Source organism: Melospiza georgiana, chromosome 1, assembly GCF_028018845.1.
Source record: "Melospiza georgiana isolate bMelGeo1 chromosome 1, bMelGeo1.pri, whole genome shotgun sequence".
Taxonomy (NCBI): Eukaryota; Metazoa; Chordata; class Aves; order Passeriformes; family Passerellidae; genus Melospiza; species Melospiza georgiana.
Genome location: NC_080430.1, coordinates 65,148,686 through 65,165,306, shown reverse-complemented (window position 1 = coordinate 65,165,306; position 16,621 = coordinate 65,148,686). Strand labels below are relative to the sequence as shown.

Here is a 16,621-nt window from a genome sequence, read left to right as displayed (position 1 = left end):
ATCTTTCAGCAGGTCTGGGTTACACCAGAAAACTTTTCAACAGGTCTGATGTGCCCAGGTCAACACCGAGAAGAGAATTATCATTATAGTCTCATGACTGTAATGTCAGTGACAGGACTCTAGGAAAACAGCATGAAGCTGTGTTGAGGCAGGTTCAGGGTAGAGATCAGGAAAACATTCTTCACTCAGAGGGTAGTTGAGCACTGGAACAGGCTCCCCACGGAAGTGGTCACAGCACCAAGCCTGGCAGTGCTGAAGACGCATTTGGACAAAGCTCTCGAGCGGCATATTCTGATTCCATGATAATTCCATGACGAGGGGACAGTCACCATGTGGCTGGCCCTCGGCAGCAACACCCTTCAGTGAGCCACTGAGGGTGAGTGTCCCTTTCCCCACCACTCTCGGGGGATCGCGCAGACTTCCTCCGGGAGAAAAGCTCGCGACAGGTCCGGGTTACGCCAGAGAGCCCTACAGCAGCTCTGGACCGTACGGATCGCTCCATCACCACTCCCAAGGGCCCTTGTCGGTACCGCCAGGCCAACCCTCCTGCCCTCACCCCTCACGTCCCTCCCTCTCCCGCCCCGCTCCCCTCCCTCCGTGCCTCGCGCCCGCCGAGGGGCGGAGGCCCCGCCCCGCCGCGAGCGCGGGGAGGAGGAGGGGCGGGGCCGCGGGCTCAGCTGATGCGGGGGCGCGCGGCGGCGGGGGCGCGCCGGGGGCCGGACGGAGCGTGTGCGCGCCGGGCGCGCCCCCGACCGGAGGAGGGGCCGGGGGCCGAGCCAGCCCCGCCGCCGCGGCGCCCGCTCCCCGCCCGCCTCCCGCTTCCGCCCGGCGCCGCCGCCGCCGCTCTGCCCGCCTCGCCCCCGGCCCCGCCGCGCCCCGCGACGCCCCTCGCTCCCATCGGGCACCTCCACCGGCCGCCGTCATCGCCAACCCTCCCCCACCCCGCCCCCCGTCTTCTACCGAGACGCTCCGGTTGTGGGGGTGACCCGCGCTCCGCACGGCCCCGGGCCTGCCCGTCGCTCCGCCCCCGGGCCCGTCCGGTGACAGTCGCGACCGCCGCGGGAGGTGGCGGCGGAGGAGCAGGAGGAGGCCGGAGCCGGGATGTCCGGGCAACAGCAGCAGCAACAACAGCCGCCGTCGCCACAGCTTTCTTTGGCGGCCGCCGTTCCCCCGCCGGCGCCGGGGATCCCCTCCGCCGCCGCAAGCCCCGGCCCCGCTCCGGCCGCCGCGCTCCTGCTCCACCCGCCACCGCCGCCTCCGGCCACCGCGGCGCCGCCGCCACCCGCCGCCGCCACGGCCGGCAGCAGCGGGCCCGCGGCCGCGGGGGGCGGCGGTGCCGGCGCCGCGCTGGGCCTGCCGGCGGGGAGCGGCACCAGCGCCCCGGCGCCCTTCCCGCACGGAGACCCGGCCCTGAACGAGCAGGAGAAGGAGCTGAAGCGGCGGCTGAAGAGGCTCTACCCGGCCGTGGACGAGCAGGAGACGCCGCTGCCCCGCTCCTGGAGCCCGAAGGACAAATTCAGTTACATCGGCCTCTCGCAGAACAACCTGCGGGTGCACTACAAAGGTGAGGAGGGGCGGCCCGGGCCGCCGCGACACCCCCGGTCCCCCCAGGGGCCGGGGGCAGCCCGACCCCTCCGTCGGGCAGTGGGCACAGGAGTAACAATAACAGGAAATAACACACGCTCCTCTCCCTCCTTCTTCCCTGTTTTCCGATCCCCTAAATTTCCCCCCGCAGCGGGGAGATAAGGGGCTTGTTTTCCCTTATTTCAGGTTTATTTTTCTCTCCTTTCCCCTCCCCCTCCCCGTTTCTGTCGCCGTGCGGGGAAAGGGGGGGGACACAAGGGGCCGCCCCCGCCTCCTTATGCTTCTGGAGTGGGCATTATGTAAACTCCGAGACTTCCTCCGTGGATTCAGGTATCGCCGGAACGTTTGGGTCGGAGGCAGGAGAATAAAGGACGCTCGGCATGACGTGTCCTGTTTATGGTAATGAGCGAGAAAAAGAAGTGGCTGCTTTTTTTTTTTCCCCTCTCGAGAAGAGCAAGGGTTAAATGGAGTTAAGAGCAGCAAGCGTTAAGCTATTGAACACGGAAATGACGGGAGGGGAAAGCTCTGAGAAAAACACGGTTTATTTTTAAGCTGTGAAAAAAATGACTTTAAAGTCACTGGTAATAGTCTTGCCTAACTATTGCACAGAGTGATTTGAGGGAAGGAACGACAGTAGGACTTAACATTAATAAAGGTGACTAAAACCTTCCTCCTAGACGTTTCACAGTTAAAGTTACAGATTTTCAAATAAAAGGTCAAAACCAGTATGCTTTTGTATTAAAAAATAACATCAGCGAGAGGTATTAGAAGAAAAACTTGTGTTGATTGTTATGAAATGTCATAAAACCTGGAAACGTATGCCTACACTCTGACCTGAAAAAACACAGACACATCTGGTGTTCTAGGCCCAAAGTCCTAAAGTAGAAGTGTTGTGGATTCAAAGCCACTTCTGAGTTGGCTGTGAAGAACTGGATCCTTTGTCAGTCTGTAGTCAAATGAACGTAGTGGGAGGGGAAAAAAACAACCATGCAGTTACCCTTTCTCAGAGTTTGCAGTGGAGAAATTCAAGGGAAATTTCGATAAACATGTTACTGTTTAATCGGAGGAGGAAAACGGCAACACAAACACATGGCAGGATTTGGCTGCCATGAAAGGATTAAATGTACTCTGGGAGACTTTTTTTTTTTTTTTAATAGAGAGGTTTTAATATTACACACACACAAAATACTCTGTTAAAAATGCTAAGTTTAATGCACCGTACAAAGATAATAAAGGAGCTTGATGACTACAGAGCAGGTTTCTGGGAGGCACCGAGTGATTTAAGGATGTGTAATTTAATACTCAACTCTGAATTTCCTGGCTTTTGTTCAGTGTTTTATGACCTTGTATTTTTAGAAACATTATGTATTTTCTGGTGCTTAGTGGCAGTGAGTTGTTTGATTTTGGTGTTTTTTTCTTCTAAGATGATCATAGCTTAGTGGCTATCAACTCCTGCTGGTTTGTTTTGCTTTGGCCAACTTCTTTTTCTCATAAGCTAGAATTTAGAGGTCGAACTTCTGATCTCTCAGTTTTATTGCAGAATATATTTTCAGGCTTTCCTTGTGGTATTCCTGTTTTTCCTCACATACCTCCTTTCCACGGTGTTACCGAAAATCATTACCTCAAAGACATTTCAGAAGTCATGAGGCACAGTCAGTAGGTTATAACAATGAAATACCTTTACTCTAGCTCTTAAATAATGGCATGTGCTGAAGGTTGAAGAGTTCCTAGGTTAGCCCAAAGGTCTTGGAAAAGGAGAGGTGCCAATATAACACGTCTGTGCTTTTTCCTAAGTGCAGATGGGAGTAAATGGCTTCTTAAGTGGCCCATCTTTTCTTCTGGGTAATTTAATGAAGGTGGCTGTTAGGGCAACTCCATGTTTATGTTACCAGCCTGGCACCTGAAGCTGCTAACTGGGCTAAGCAGTCAATGGCATCAGAGTATTTCTACCTGAGAACCAGGGGGCAAACATGCTGAACATCTCCTGCCTTTTCTCCCTCCTGGATCCTTCAGCCCTAAGAATACAATAAAAGGGGAGAAAATGAGGAGGTTCAATGAGGAGAGTAAGGGAAGATGGCAAGTAGGAATGTGCTTAGCACTGTGAAATAGTGTTTTACATACCAGATCTCAAAAGGAAGCACTCACAGTATCTTCTTTTGTAATATTGGCACTTTAAGTGCTTCTGAAATTACCTAAGTAGTAGTGGAAGAACATGGGATGTTTTTGTTGAGAGGAAATATGAATTACATGTTGAGCAGAGATAAAGAACTGTTGTATTCTTGACCAAAATACTCAAGGAAATGATAGATCTGTCCAAAGAAGCCAGTAACCTAAAGCAATTCTTACTATTTTCTATTACTGTAGTATAAATTTTCTCTTCTGCCTCTGTAGATTTCTGGCTATAGAGCTGTTTTTCTGGAGTAATTTCCTTCTGTGACTGATAGGAGGCAGAAAGTGTTAACAGCAGTGCTTTGCCTTCACCTTGGATGTGTTGGGGCTACTGAAAAAATGTATGAGAGGAACAATCAGCACAAAATCTTTAGAAGTTATTTTTCATATAGATACCTGCATAATTTTAATGTGCTGATGTATTGTGAACAGTGATATTTTTGTTTCACTGGTTTGTGAGATGGATGACGGTCCTCTCGATGTAATTTCTGAAGATTCCTTTTATTTTCCTGCTTACCAGTGGACAAGTTGTATGGAAGCATGAAGTGCAGTGGATGTCTCTTTCTACCCATTGCAGCTGGGATGTTTTGTGTACTGCATTTCTGGACCGGAAGATTTTTGCAAGCATCCTACAGAGTGCTTAAGAAATGGAAACTGCCACAAAACCAGGCATTGATCTAATGGTGGAGGTTTAAAAAAAAGGAGTATGGTCTAGCATCAGAATGAAAGCTCTTCAAATTTTGTTAAGGCAAACAAAACCCAAGAGTCAGTGCTTTTTTGTGCTGTCTCTCAGAATCGTAGTGTTACTTGGAAAGGAAAACTTAAATGAGGCGGTGGTTTTGTTTAGTGGGTTAGGTAGCTTTGTTAAAATCTTGATAGGAAATACATAGACAATGGCATCAGTGATACTGTAAATATATGAAAGACTATATGTAGAGTATTTTTGTTTTTCCTATGGGCAGACATACATTTTTGTGTTGCTGCCAGTTAGCTGTGCAAGCAGATAGAAAGCTAATACTGTCTTACTACCTGTTGTTTGTGGTGTTTCTTTGTAAGGGAGACAATGAAAAACTGTATCAGGAAAAAATTGATGTAATTTCACTTAATTATAATTTTTACAGCTCTGAGCTGTAGGTAAGTGGTAAAGAAAGCATAAGTGCATGCTGCACATAAAACATGCACAAAATTACATAGCTAGTAAGTCAAGACATCTTTAAAAATATTCCTATATATTTCTAAAAGATTCAGAAATAAGACATGTGTCCTGTTGAAAACCAGGGAATTCATAAATGGTGTATGTGATATGAAAGATCCACTAGACAGGCAAGTTAGGTTTCCAGCAGGTAGTGATCTGTACTATGTAGTGTAAGGAGATAAAAACAGACTCAGATTTGTAACCATGGAAGAAACTATAAACAGAATTAGGTAAACAGACAAAATAATTGGTGCGGAAATAATGGAAACTCCTATAGAAACTTCAGTTAACTTAGTCTTGCGACAATTGTCCAAAAAAGCTGAAGAAAGTTATGCAATTTTGACTAAGCTGCCATTGCATGAACTTTTTCTAATGTATCACAGGCCAGGGGATCTTAGCCAGACATTTATTTACAGTGCAGTTGCCTTTGAACTGCCTGTAGTGCAAAACAAAAATAAACTATTTTTCAGTGCAAACTATGCATTCCATTTCCTGTTGGAAAACGAGGAGGATTCTATACTAATAGTTCTGTGTTGTCACTCAGTGTTGCAAGGATGGTGTCACTTTTGCTGGCAGAGAACACTCAGGGTACATTCAGTACAGTTTGCCTGTTTTGGACAGCCTTGTAGCTCTGAGATGTCTTGCTTTTTTTTTTTTTAAACTGGGGAAGAAGTTAAAGTAAAATTAGTAATTTGTGTCTTTTGATTTGGTTTTTTTCTTAGAATTATAGAATCATTTAGTTTGCAAAAGCTCTGGGAACACCGAGTCCAACCACAAACTCAGTACTGCTGAGTCCTCGACTAAACCGTGTCCCCAAGTGCCACATCTACAGGTTTTGTAAATACCTCCAGGGGTGGTGACTCAATCTCTTCCCTGGGCAGCCTGTTCCAGTCTTGTCTCAGTGAAACTTGCCTAATGAATACAACAGAAGATTAGGCTTTGATTATTTTATTTTTGACAGTGTGAGCAAGTCATTGAACAACCTGTTGGAAATAACTGCAGTTCAGCTTATGTAAACTTCGTTTGAGGATTTAAACTGGATAAACATGCTTACTTTTGTCTAGGTAGGTGCTGCTATAGATTTCTTCTGGACTATTCGGTGTGTATGCATTACAAAATTAGATTTAGGTTCAAAGATTATCTTTTTTGAAAGCAGCAATGGTTTCTCCAAACATGTTTATATCCGAGTTAGCTTTTGATAGAATTAAAATTTAGATTAATTTCACTGTAATTTTGCTTAAGTAATAGCGATACTACTTACTAAAAATCATTAGTGTGAGTGCTTAAAAAGTTATATAAAGCATGGTCAACTCATGCTTGTCAAACACTTCTAATGAAAGCCCAAGTAAAAGCAGTACTAGTAATTGAACTCACCTATGATCTGGTTTAGTGTAAAGTTCAAGATTTGTAGACCTGTTTTCCCTTCTCTGCCCCCAGTGCATCTGTTTGCAGAGTTCTCTTTTTAATGATGAAAATCCCTAGTGTTAAATACTACATACTTCAAAAGTGTTCTTTTAAATACTCAGCCTATAGCTTGTGACTGTTGGAGGGGTGTGTTTTGAAACATTGGGCAGTGTTTGTGTGATCTACTTCAGGTGTTTGAAACCTCCGATTCAGAAGTTCAGAGTTGGGTGTCAAAGTTCTTTTTAATTCTTAAGCAAGGAAGTGAGGATTCAGGTTACCAAAGAATGTGGCAGCAGTAGAAGACATCAAGGTGATGGGCCACTTAGCTCTGGAGTCCCATTGGTGACAGTGGTCGCAAGTGCCTGAGAAAAAATCTAAAAACATGTCGGGCATAAACGGTGTGTGTCTGTTTCCCCTCTCAGCTTCCAGCCATTTTAAGCTGAAGGACATTATGGGCTCAAGGCAGTGTCTCAGTTAACTGCAGTTCTAGAAGCTGTGTTCTCTTAAACACTAACATCTGTAGTATCCTTTGCTAAGGAATTTTGCAGTTCAGCTAACTGGTCAGTTAAGAGCCTCTTTATTGTTTTAAAGCAGGCTGATAAACTAGGATCTCATGACCACATGTAATTCAGTGGTACTGAAAGACTTAACTACCATGGACAGTGTGGAGATACTTGGAATATTGGAAAGTAGTTAGCTGGATGATGTTTAGCCTTCTAGACATATTAATTTTATGTAAGTACAAATTAAAGCAGTATGCTCAAGCAGTAAAATGGGATTCATAGGAGATTATGTTAGAGGGACAGCAGTTCTAAATTTAGGGTGTCTTCTGTTTTAATGGGATGAAAGTAGTTTTGGGCACTGACTTCCCCAAGCATGTTGCTTCACTACATGAAGTGTTTGGCAATACTGGTAAGGTATCCTGTTACTTCTGCCCCTCTGTTGACCTCTTATTTGCAGTGTGACAGCTGTGTGTGGCTGTGTTGTGAACTGGATCAGGGAACTGATCTGCTGCTTAAAAAAATCTGGTAGGTTTCTTAAACCCCAATCAGCTAATCAATCTGGTTCCTAGTATGGCCTTGCAAATAAATGCCTGGATTGGGGAGGAGGTGGGAGAAGGGGAGTTTCAGGAAGAGGTGTTAAGAATACCTTAAATAGGTATTGTTGCCAAACACTTAGATTGTGATTTCACAAAGCCAAGTCTGCTGGGTAATAGATTTACATTTTCAATAATATTTGGCTGGTTCCTACTGCTTTAGTCTTTTCTATGTGGAAGACTTTCCCAAATAAGGAGAATGACTCAGACTGAAACTACACAGATTGTCAAGTGCATAGAGTAACCAAGGGAACTTCTTTGCAGTCTATTTTAAAGTAAAAACCTAAAGACATTTTAGAAGAAAGTATTTTTCCTTCTTCCAGTGCATTGTTTAATTGGACTTTTTTGAACTTAAGGGATATCTTAGGAATTCAGTGTTCTGCCCTTTTAGCTGAAGGATTTCAATGTACTTAGATGTGATAATCTGTAATAGCTAAATAGTGATCCACCAGCCCTTGAAAACCAAGCAAACTCATGGAAGCTCTAAGATTATGTACTTGGTTGTTACACTGGTTGTCACAGCCCGAGGAAATAAGTTAAAAGTAGTGAACAATAAAATGTATTGTGTATGTATAGGAGGAGTAAATTACTGTTTTTCCCTCATGTGATGCATCACATCAGCATGCACAAATCAACATGCAGAACGTAGGCAGCAAACTTAACATTGTCAAATGTGTGAGGTGATCGAAGGATTTCTGCACAAAATGCTTAGTAGTACTATCAAAACACTGAAGCAAGCAATGGGTTTGCACTCAGGAAAGTAAGGTGGTTGGCCACTTGTGTTTAGATAGTAGCACACTGGGGTGAGTCACCAACATCAGAGAAAACATGGTAGGTTAAACCTAATGTCAGTGGGTGAAGAATTTGTGCTGTCCAAAAAGGTGTTGGTTGCTGGTGTGGCCTTGGTGAGAGTTCTCCCTGGCTGAGCACGTGCCGTTGGTTAGGAGCTGGTGGGTGCTGGCTCTGCAGGCTGATAAGCACTGACAGTTCTATGAACATTTGCACAAGGGAGCACTGTGCTCAGAGGTTCTGTACAGGTCAATCCCTGACCCTCTGCCCTTAGAGGTTTTGTACTGTAGGCCAGCTGGGCCTTATCTTTCTGCCTGCCTAGGCTGTCATTCTCCTACAGTTTCTTCTTTGCTGTGTGACCTGACTTGCTGCACCTGAAACATGATTAATCTGAGCCTGAGCAGTAATGCCAGTGTTAATGCCCCTGAAAGAAGTGTGTTTGGTTGTGGGATTTTTGCATATGCAGATCAATTGCTGTGCAGGTGCAGTAGGCCTCCCTGTCTGGACTGGAAATGACAGCTGGAGTGCTGCAGCACAAGTGATTTGTACAGCACACTCAAACCAGGCAGCTCCTTTCATCATGCTACAGATCCACTTCAAGAGTAGGCATGGGATTGGCGTGAGTTATTCTTATGGCAGTGACAGTCTGTTCTTGGTTTCCACCTTACTGAATTGCCTTGCTTCTTGCCATGATCCAATATACTTTCCATCTTGTTTGTTAAATTTTTTTAAATTATGTCCAGTGGTCCCATGCATGACTGTCACACAAAAGTTGAGGAGTTTTGGGTGTACTTTTGAGACACTGTGCTTGCTTGAGCAGGTTGTTGCTAAAACAAGTCATCTGGTCAAAAGCCTGCTTGCAGGTTGCTTTTGGAAAGGGCTGTGAGGAGGAAGGATGACACCTTCAGAAGGTTGGTGTTAGTAGAATGCAAGTGGCTCTTGGGTTTGGGTTGAAAATCCTGGGAGTAGACAAGATCTGAAATTGGGCATTATTGTGGCAGAGCTAATGTAGAGTGAGCCTAAGAAGAAAAAGGAGCAGGAGCTGCATGAGCTCAGTTGCAGACTGTAAGGCTTAATGCTGTCCTGGAACAACATTGGAATGTGGAAATTGATTGTGAGTAGCATGTTCTATATAATGACTGATTTTTATTCTGGAGGATGTTAGAATTGAAATGTCTTCAGTAACTTGTAGATTCAGAGTACTAAGCATTAGATGAAACTCTCTTACGTTGTGTTTCAGTTTATAAAAATGAGTAAGCCCTGTGCATTTGAGAAATCATACAGTTCTTTCAGACACAGGTGGCCTTTTGTCAATCATGTTACTTAGAATGGTGAAACTTTTTCCTGGCTTCCTTTTAAATAATTGTGGGACCTATTTGGGTTACTATATCCAGAACTTCTTTAGCATCCTTGTTTGCAATACAGGTGCTTACAGTATTTGAAACAAAATACTCCAGCATAAAAATCAGGTTGATAAGAATATTGTATGTTGTTTGCTCATTGCATAATCCTTTTGTTTTGAGTAGTTGGCATGCATAGCTTTGAGTCACCTTCTGCAATTAACTAAAATACATTTTTTGTGTGTTTTGAATGCTCTTGTTTTTCAGGTCATGGAAAGACTCCAAAAGATGCTGCTTCTGTTCGAGCTACACATCCTATACCTGCAGCCTGTGGCATATATTATTTCGAAGTTAAAATTGTCAGTAAGGGAAGAGATGGGTAAGCAGAGTGCATTATGAATTAATTGTTTCTTGAGATACTGTCTTATATCATCTTTCAGTCAACAGATGTTTTCAGTATCAAAACTTATTTTCCTATTTTACCACTTTATATAGCTTGATTCCTTATTGTTGAGAAATTGCACTCTTATATTTGATTCTTTTAAGAGAGCTGATTGTGATGTTTATTGTCCACAAATCAGTGTACAGTAAATACCAAAACATCTCATTTTTTCTTGACAAAAAAAGTTAGGGTTTGAATGACCAGATTGACCCTGCTGTTACCTTTAAAGGTGTTGGGTTTTGGCTATATGGATTTACAGACTTTGATGTAATTTTTAGGGTGTGTAGCAGACAACTTATTTCCTCAGTGTGATCTTTTCATGGATGTCATATCAATTTTGAAACAGAAAGTTATTCTTAAGGCTACTTGTTGATGAACAGTAATAAGAATAAAGGGGAATATTCTGAATAAGTGCCTGGGAATTTGTCACCCTATGGAAAGAACAAGAATTGATGAGTAAGAAGCTGCTGCTTCCCATAATCCATCTGAATTATGAATCTGTTGAAGCACAAGTAATACATGCTTTTAAGTCTGCTGAGGCAGATAGAATCTCACCTGGGAAAGTCTTGAAGTACTAAGGAAATCTTTGCTGAAGCACTTCAGTTCCTTTTCATCTTACACTGCTTTTGGTAGAGGATGGGTGTTAATTGTGATACACTGTAGGACTGCTTTCTAATGTGCTGTAGTACATTCTCTGGTTCTGCTGCAAGGTTCAGGACTGGCTGTCCATGTTCTAGGTACTGTACAAGCATATTGCAGGTGCTTATGCCCTGGTGTGAAAGTAAATCTTGAGAGAAGAACCATGGATGAAATTCAGTGCCTTTGTCTTTTCTTTGTCTTGCTGTGGTTTGTTTCTTTCATTTTCCCAGAGTCCTGTAAGCCCTCTGTAAGTAAGAAACAGTATCCAAACTTGTTTTCCTTATAGTATTGCATAGCGATATTTTGAAAGAATAGCCTCTCAGTAGTGCTGCAGCTTTGTAGGGGCATTTATGAGTTTGTTGTTATTTCTGTCTCAAAAGTTATCCCTGGGAGAGTTCTTTGCTGTGAAAAGCTTACATCCATAGTTGCTTTTGTTACACTGTGAAGACCTAATTATTTTAAATTGAGGTGGTAGAAATTAGCTTTTCAAGTAACATTCTGCTACCGATTTTAGGAACACCTTTATTTTTGGGGGGGTGTGGGGTGTGAGTTTCCTGGTTTGTTTTTTTTTTTTTTTTTGTTTTTGGGGTATTTTTAATTTTAGGAACATTTTTTAAAAAATTATCCTGCTGCTTGCTGTGAGTTAAGGAGAGGTTCTTATTTTGACTTGCTAGTAGTGTGTCTCTTCTTGAAATAGTTTTCTGCCTACTTAGTTTGGAAGGTAGCTTTTTTGAAGTGATGGATTTCAAAAAGTGTCCACATGTGTGGGTGTATCATTTTACATAGCTCCTCTAGCATTTCACTGGTGATCCTTTGTGTTGGATTTTAGTAACTTCAGATTCAATAAGGCAACCCTGCAAAAGTGGGAAGACATCACTGAGTAAAGTTTTTCAAAGTTTTGTATTTAAGTGGTTACTTGTGAGATTATGAATTGCAAAGTTGCCTCTTGAGATTGCATAAAAAATGAGGGGGTACTTTTTTCAGTTAATACCGCCTCATCCTTGCTTCAGCCTTGTGAACTTCATTTAGTGTCACTTTATGAAACATTAGCTGCACAATGAGCTGAGATGTGAATTTTTTCATTGTGTAAGGTAGTATGGTAGCTGGGAAATAATGTACACACAGCTAAAGCCAAATGCAGTCTGGGTGATAAAGACCAGGAATCAACATGTGGCACCTCACTGGATGTTAAATGTGTGTCTCTAGACCCTGTTCTCAGGTCCAGGAGGTCTTTGGTGAGATGCAGCATGAATCTCTTACAGTTCAGTGTTACCTTGCATTTAAACTAAAAAATTTTGTCATAATAAGTAAACTGGGGAATTTAATGCAGAGAAATAGGACTATAGAAACCAGTTTCTGTCAGTTCGGATTTATTAGTTGTTTTTCACTGCCTGCTGTGTTTCACCTGGCTTGCTCCAGGTACATTTTTGCCATATTTTTTTTTTCTTTTTGTTATCTGGTAATGGGAACAGAGTTCAGGAGGACCATGTCTGTAGAAGACCAGCATGTAACTAATTGGGTCAATTAGCTAAAATGCCTTACTTGCAAAATCAAGTGTTCTCAAGGTGTTAGCCTAGCTGTGGCAGCAGCAGAGCTGTATTTTACAATACTGTTTAAAGTAAATCCTAGACTACCTGAGACAACTGAGATATCTATCTGTAAGCTGAAGTACAGCTCCCAGCTTGCATAAATGACAGTGGATAATTTTGTGCTGTTTGTTTGGAGTTCCCTTTGGTAGTAGTCTTCACTACTTCTATTTAATTTTTTAATAAACTCAGTTGAAAGTATTTAGTCCATGTACTGTATAATAGGAGTGTATCTAAGAGCCTTCTTGCTTGTGTGCTCTACTTAACATGACTTGCGTGAAATAATCAAAAACCCTTTACTAAAAACCTGCTGTAGGAGATCCATTTTTCATACTACTGTAGTACTTGAAAGTGCTGCTTCTAGAATCTGATCTTGCATATCTGAAAGTAGCAGGGCAAAAATTATTCTTCTTTGAAGAAGCATAGCTTTTTTTTTGTTTGTTTTTTTGTTTAGGGTGTGGATGTAGCATGGCTTCTTGTGGCTGTGTTTGAGCACAGAGTTGGTTTTGTCACTCTAATGACCTAGGCCATTAAATTCTTTAATGTATCTACGTGAGTAACTGGCTTGAGTAGAAATTTGAAGGTGTGTAATATGTTAATTTTGCAGAAGTTCGTGACCAACTTTGAGAACATTATGAACACACTGAAGAAAGTGTGAAAAAACCAGCTTTACTAGGAAAGACGAACTGGATATTGGAATTGGTGTTGCAGAGCAGATGAACAGCAAAGTTGCTTTTTGATACCTCCATGTGGTGTAATAGGGTCAGTAACTGATGGTACTGGATGAGAAGAAGGGAAGCGAGAATTAAGTTCAGTAAGGTTGAAATATTCAAACAAAATCTGTTTTGGTATTTGTAGAGTGTTTGACACAAGGAGTCCTGATGTGCTGCTACAGTACAGATGTGTGACCCTAGATATTTTTAAATTCTTGCTGAAAGTTCTAACCAACTGTCATATTGCTTTGTAAATATTTCCTGTTGTTCTTTATTTTTTCACTTTTCTTTCTTAGTTTCATGTTGTCTTTTGTAGCCCAAGGGCTTCTGTGTATATGTATTCCCTCCTTTTATACTCTCTTTGGCTTTGCTTTGTTTGGCTCATGTGGAACATTGTGGATGGTTATGTGAGTAACAGTAGAAGGGTAATGGGTGTATGGGGAACAGTACCAAGGTGATGATTAGAAAGCATGGCAGGAAGGGGACTATTAACTAACAGTAAGTTATGTCTGCCTCTCTGTTGAAATGCCCAGTTAACTTAAAAATAAATAAAAAATTTTGGCCAGGAGAAGAAGCAGTCCCTGAACACTCATTGAGTTGATGTCCCTTTTCCCAGTTTGTGACTGTTTGTATCAGCTTCATGGTAAATCTGATTGGATAACTAATTTGCCAAAAGCTGACCTCCAGAGTGAGTTTGTTTTCATTCAGTTTTTTCCCCCAGTATGGCTGCTTGTATCATTTCATGAGTAGCTATGACAGCAAAAGAGGATGAAACTAGGAGCAGAAAGCAAAATGTGAAACAAAGACCCTGGGAATGCTACTTTCGGTCATGGTGTAGCTTATACCCATTAATTTTAGTTTAAATACAGCCTTTTGGCTTTTTAAATCTTTCACTAGGAGAGACATGTTTCTTTCCCAGAGAAAATGAACTTCTGGGAACAATAATTTTATCTTCCATGTCCTGAATTTCTGTCCATTCTTACTCATTGATTTGTAAATACAATTAATAAGAATGGGCAAAAAATGATAGTTAATAGCATGTACTTCTAGACAGTCTTCAGTGCTTTTAGAACAGCTGAGGAAGATGCTTAAAATGCAAAAATCATGGAGTCACAGAATGCTTTGGGTTGGAAGAGACTTTAAAGATCATCCCGTTCCAACCCCACTGCCAAGGGCAGGCACACCTTTCACTAGACCAGGTTGCTCAACACTCCATCCAACCTGGCCTCGAGCACTGCTGATTTTTTTTTTTTTTTTTTCAAGAAGAATGAAAACAAGGATTGGGAGTGGTAAGCCATCCAGAAGAATTGATGAAAACTAAGTTTAGAAAGGCTGTATCCTTTTAACAAATAGCACTGAGCTTACACTTGTGTGAGCAGTGTTGTTTAGTCTGTGGTGTAGTGGTGCTGATGCAGATCTTCATGGCCAGCCTTTATAGCACCATGTGTAAGTTCTGCTAAATATAGTGCTCTAAAATAAAATTTTAGTACAGCAATTCATGCAAGTAATCAGTATGTTTTTGGTAAAGCAGTGTTAATAAGGCTTTAAACACTTGTTACACTATGGCTGGTTTTTAACACTGGGTATACAATCAGTCATCTGTTGTTTTGGCAGTATCTTGTGTAGTGTGTGTTGTGTATGGGATGAAGTAGGTGGTGAAGTAAAAAAGGAAAAACTATCCAAAACAAAAATACCATGGGAATTAAGTTTGAGTGTTCATGACACCTATGCCTGCGGCGGAGCCTGAGCTGTTTTAGAGTGTTTGAGTCATAAATGCTTTGTTGTCTCCTAGAGGATGTATGTGTAGCTCTTCAAACACAAACTATACTTTTTTATTACAAGTTGTTTGTGTTGCAGTAAGTTGGCTTTTCCTTTAGCATCCAGTATACCCATTTTCTTGTTCAACAGAAGCATTAACCAATAAACAAAATATATAACATTGTCAGTTGCTGATTGGTTTGTATTTGTTTTGTACATTATTAATGTATTCTGAAAATTTTATGCAGTCCTAAGACCTGTTTTTATAGTTTTAATATGTCTTCAGCTGGTATTTGTTAAAAGAACAGGTATTTGGTGAAACAACATGCAAAACTTCACTCAGTCTCTCCATATAAGTAGGCCTTGCGGAGTACTTGTGTACAGGGTAGAATCTGATAAGGTCTGAAGTATCCTTCTTTCATTGGTGTCTTCATTTGAATTGTAGCAGCTGCAAGAAGAGATCAGGTCATGAATCAGCAAGTGTATCTTTTCTTAAACTATAGCAGTAATTAATTTTTTACCTGAGTGTATGAGACCAGATATTGGCAGAAATGAACATTAACTAAATGTTTAATAAGATTGTTCAAGGTTTGTGTTGACCTGGTCAGAAATATTGCAGCTATGACAAAAGGTTTCTTTCTTTGATGGTGTATGCTAGAAATTGAAAATTGTAATTTAAAAAGAGTGTTAAGAGAATGTTTGATTTCTTGGTCTTCTTTAAAAATCTTTTACTTCTTTCTTCTGAAGTTCATTCACATAAATACAGTGTATAGATGCTAACTTTACTGTAGTCCACATTTACATGATATTATTTTCTTTGTAATTATTCTTTTCTGACAGTATGGTCCCCAAAAAGGCTCTAGTCCTTGGGGACAAGTGTCCCAGGATGAAATGATGAAACTTCAAAGTGGGAGGGATGTCAGTAAATGAGAATCCTTCTACGAACATTAGAGCAATCACAAGCAAAATGTTACAGGAGTAACAGTTTCGAGCACTATGCAAAATGACTGCCTGATGTATTTTTGGTTTTGCCTCTCTATGCAGAACTGCATGGATCTGAAACCTGAGTTTATCATGTCCAAAATACTGTTTCCTTGGAAATACTCTGTAAAATTTAACTTGTTTTCAATTTGAAATTAAAGACTCAAACTGTCTGTGGCATATTTTGAAACATTTAAATAGATTAACATCTCATTTCTTATTGTGATTGTGCAGACAATAAGGATCTTGAATTTGCACATTTCTGCAAAATTTTAAAGCAGAGTAACTATATTAAAGATAAATGTAGGTACCTTTTTAATGTGGCTTATTTCTGGCCTCACAGTGTCAGCGAAAGCAGTGTAGAAAACTATAGGAGAACATTATTCAAACTTTTTATGTCCTTGCAAGTCAGTTGTGAGGGCCCTATAGAAGTTCATTGAGTCTTTAAAGTCCTAAAGATGATGCATTTTTTTTCTTCTTGTCCTCTTTCCAAGGTACTAACATAATGATAAAGCAAACTATACTTGGTATATAGCTTATATTTTTTTTCAGTGTTACTTCTACTTTTCTTAATAATCAATGCATTCAAAACATTAGGGTGTTTTCAGTTGCCTTATTTATGGCTGTAAACATCTGTTCGTGCTTTGTCTTAGGTTCCCTACAGATAATATGGTAACTTAAGTTTTAATGCTGTATGTTGAAGTTGCTTTCTTTAAATGGATAACATGTAGAGAATAAGGCACCACGTTGGTTAGTTACTTTTTGCAAAAACAAAAGAGTTGGTTTTCAAAGCAGCATGCAGAAGTTCCCCAGGTTATAATGTCTTCAGCAGCATATGTAGGCACAATGGAAGTCAGAAGAAATTTGAATCTTTGCAGAGATAGCAGGTGACATTTCTGTAGTAGGAAGTCTGTCACATACTATT

General features: G+C 41.5%; 1 protein-coding gene across 1 annotated transcript in view; it reads left to right on the top strand.

The window, feature by feature from the left end:
• Positions 1-892: 892 nt before the first annotated feature.
• RANBP9 (RAN binding protein 9) overlaps positions 893-16,621 on the top strand; it is a 38,841-nt gene continuing 23,112 nt past the window's right edge. Inside the window, exons 1-2 of the mRNA XM_058033102.1 lie at positions 893-1,564; positions 9,845-9,956. Of these exons, the coding sequence (XP_057889085.1) occupies positions 1,102-1,564; positions 9,845-9,956 (575 nt within the window). The 5' untranslated portion in view covers positions 893-1,101. The remainder of the gene's footprint in view (positions 1,565-9,844; positions 9,957-16,621) is intronic.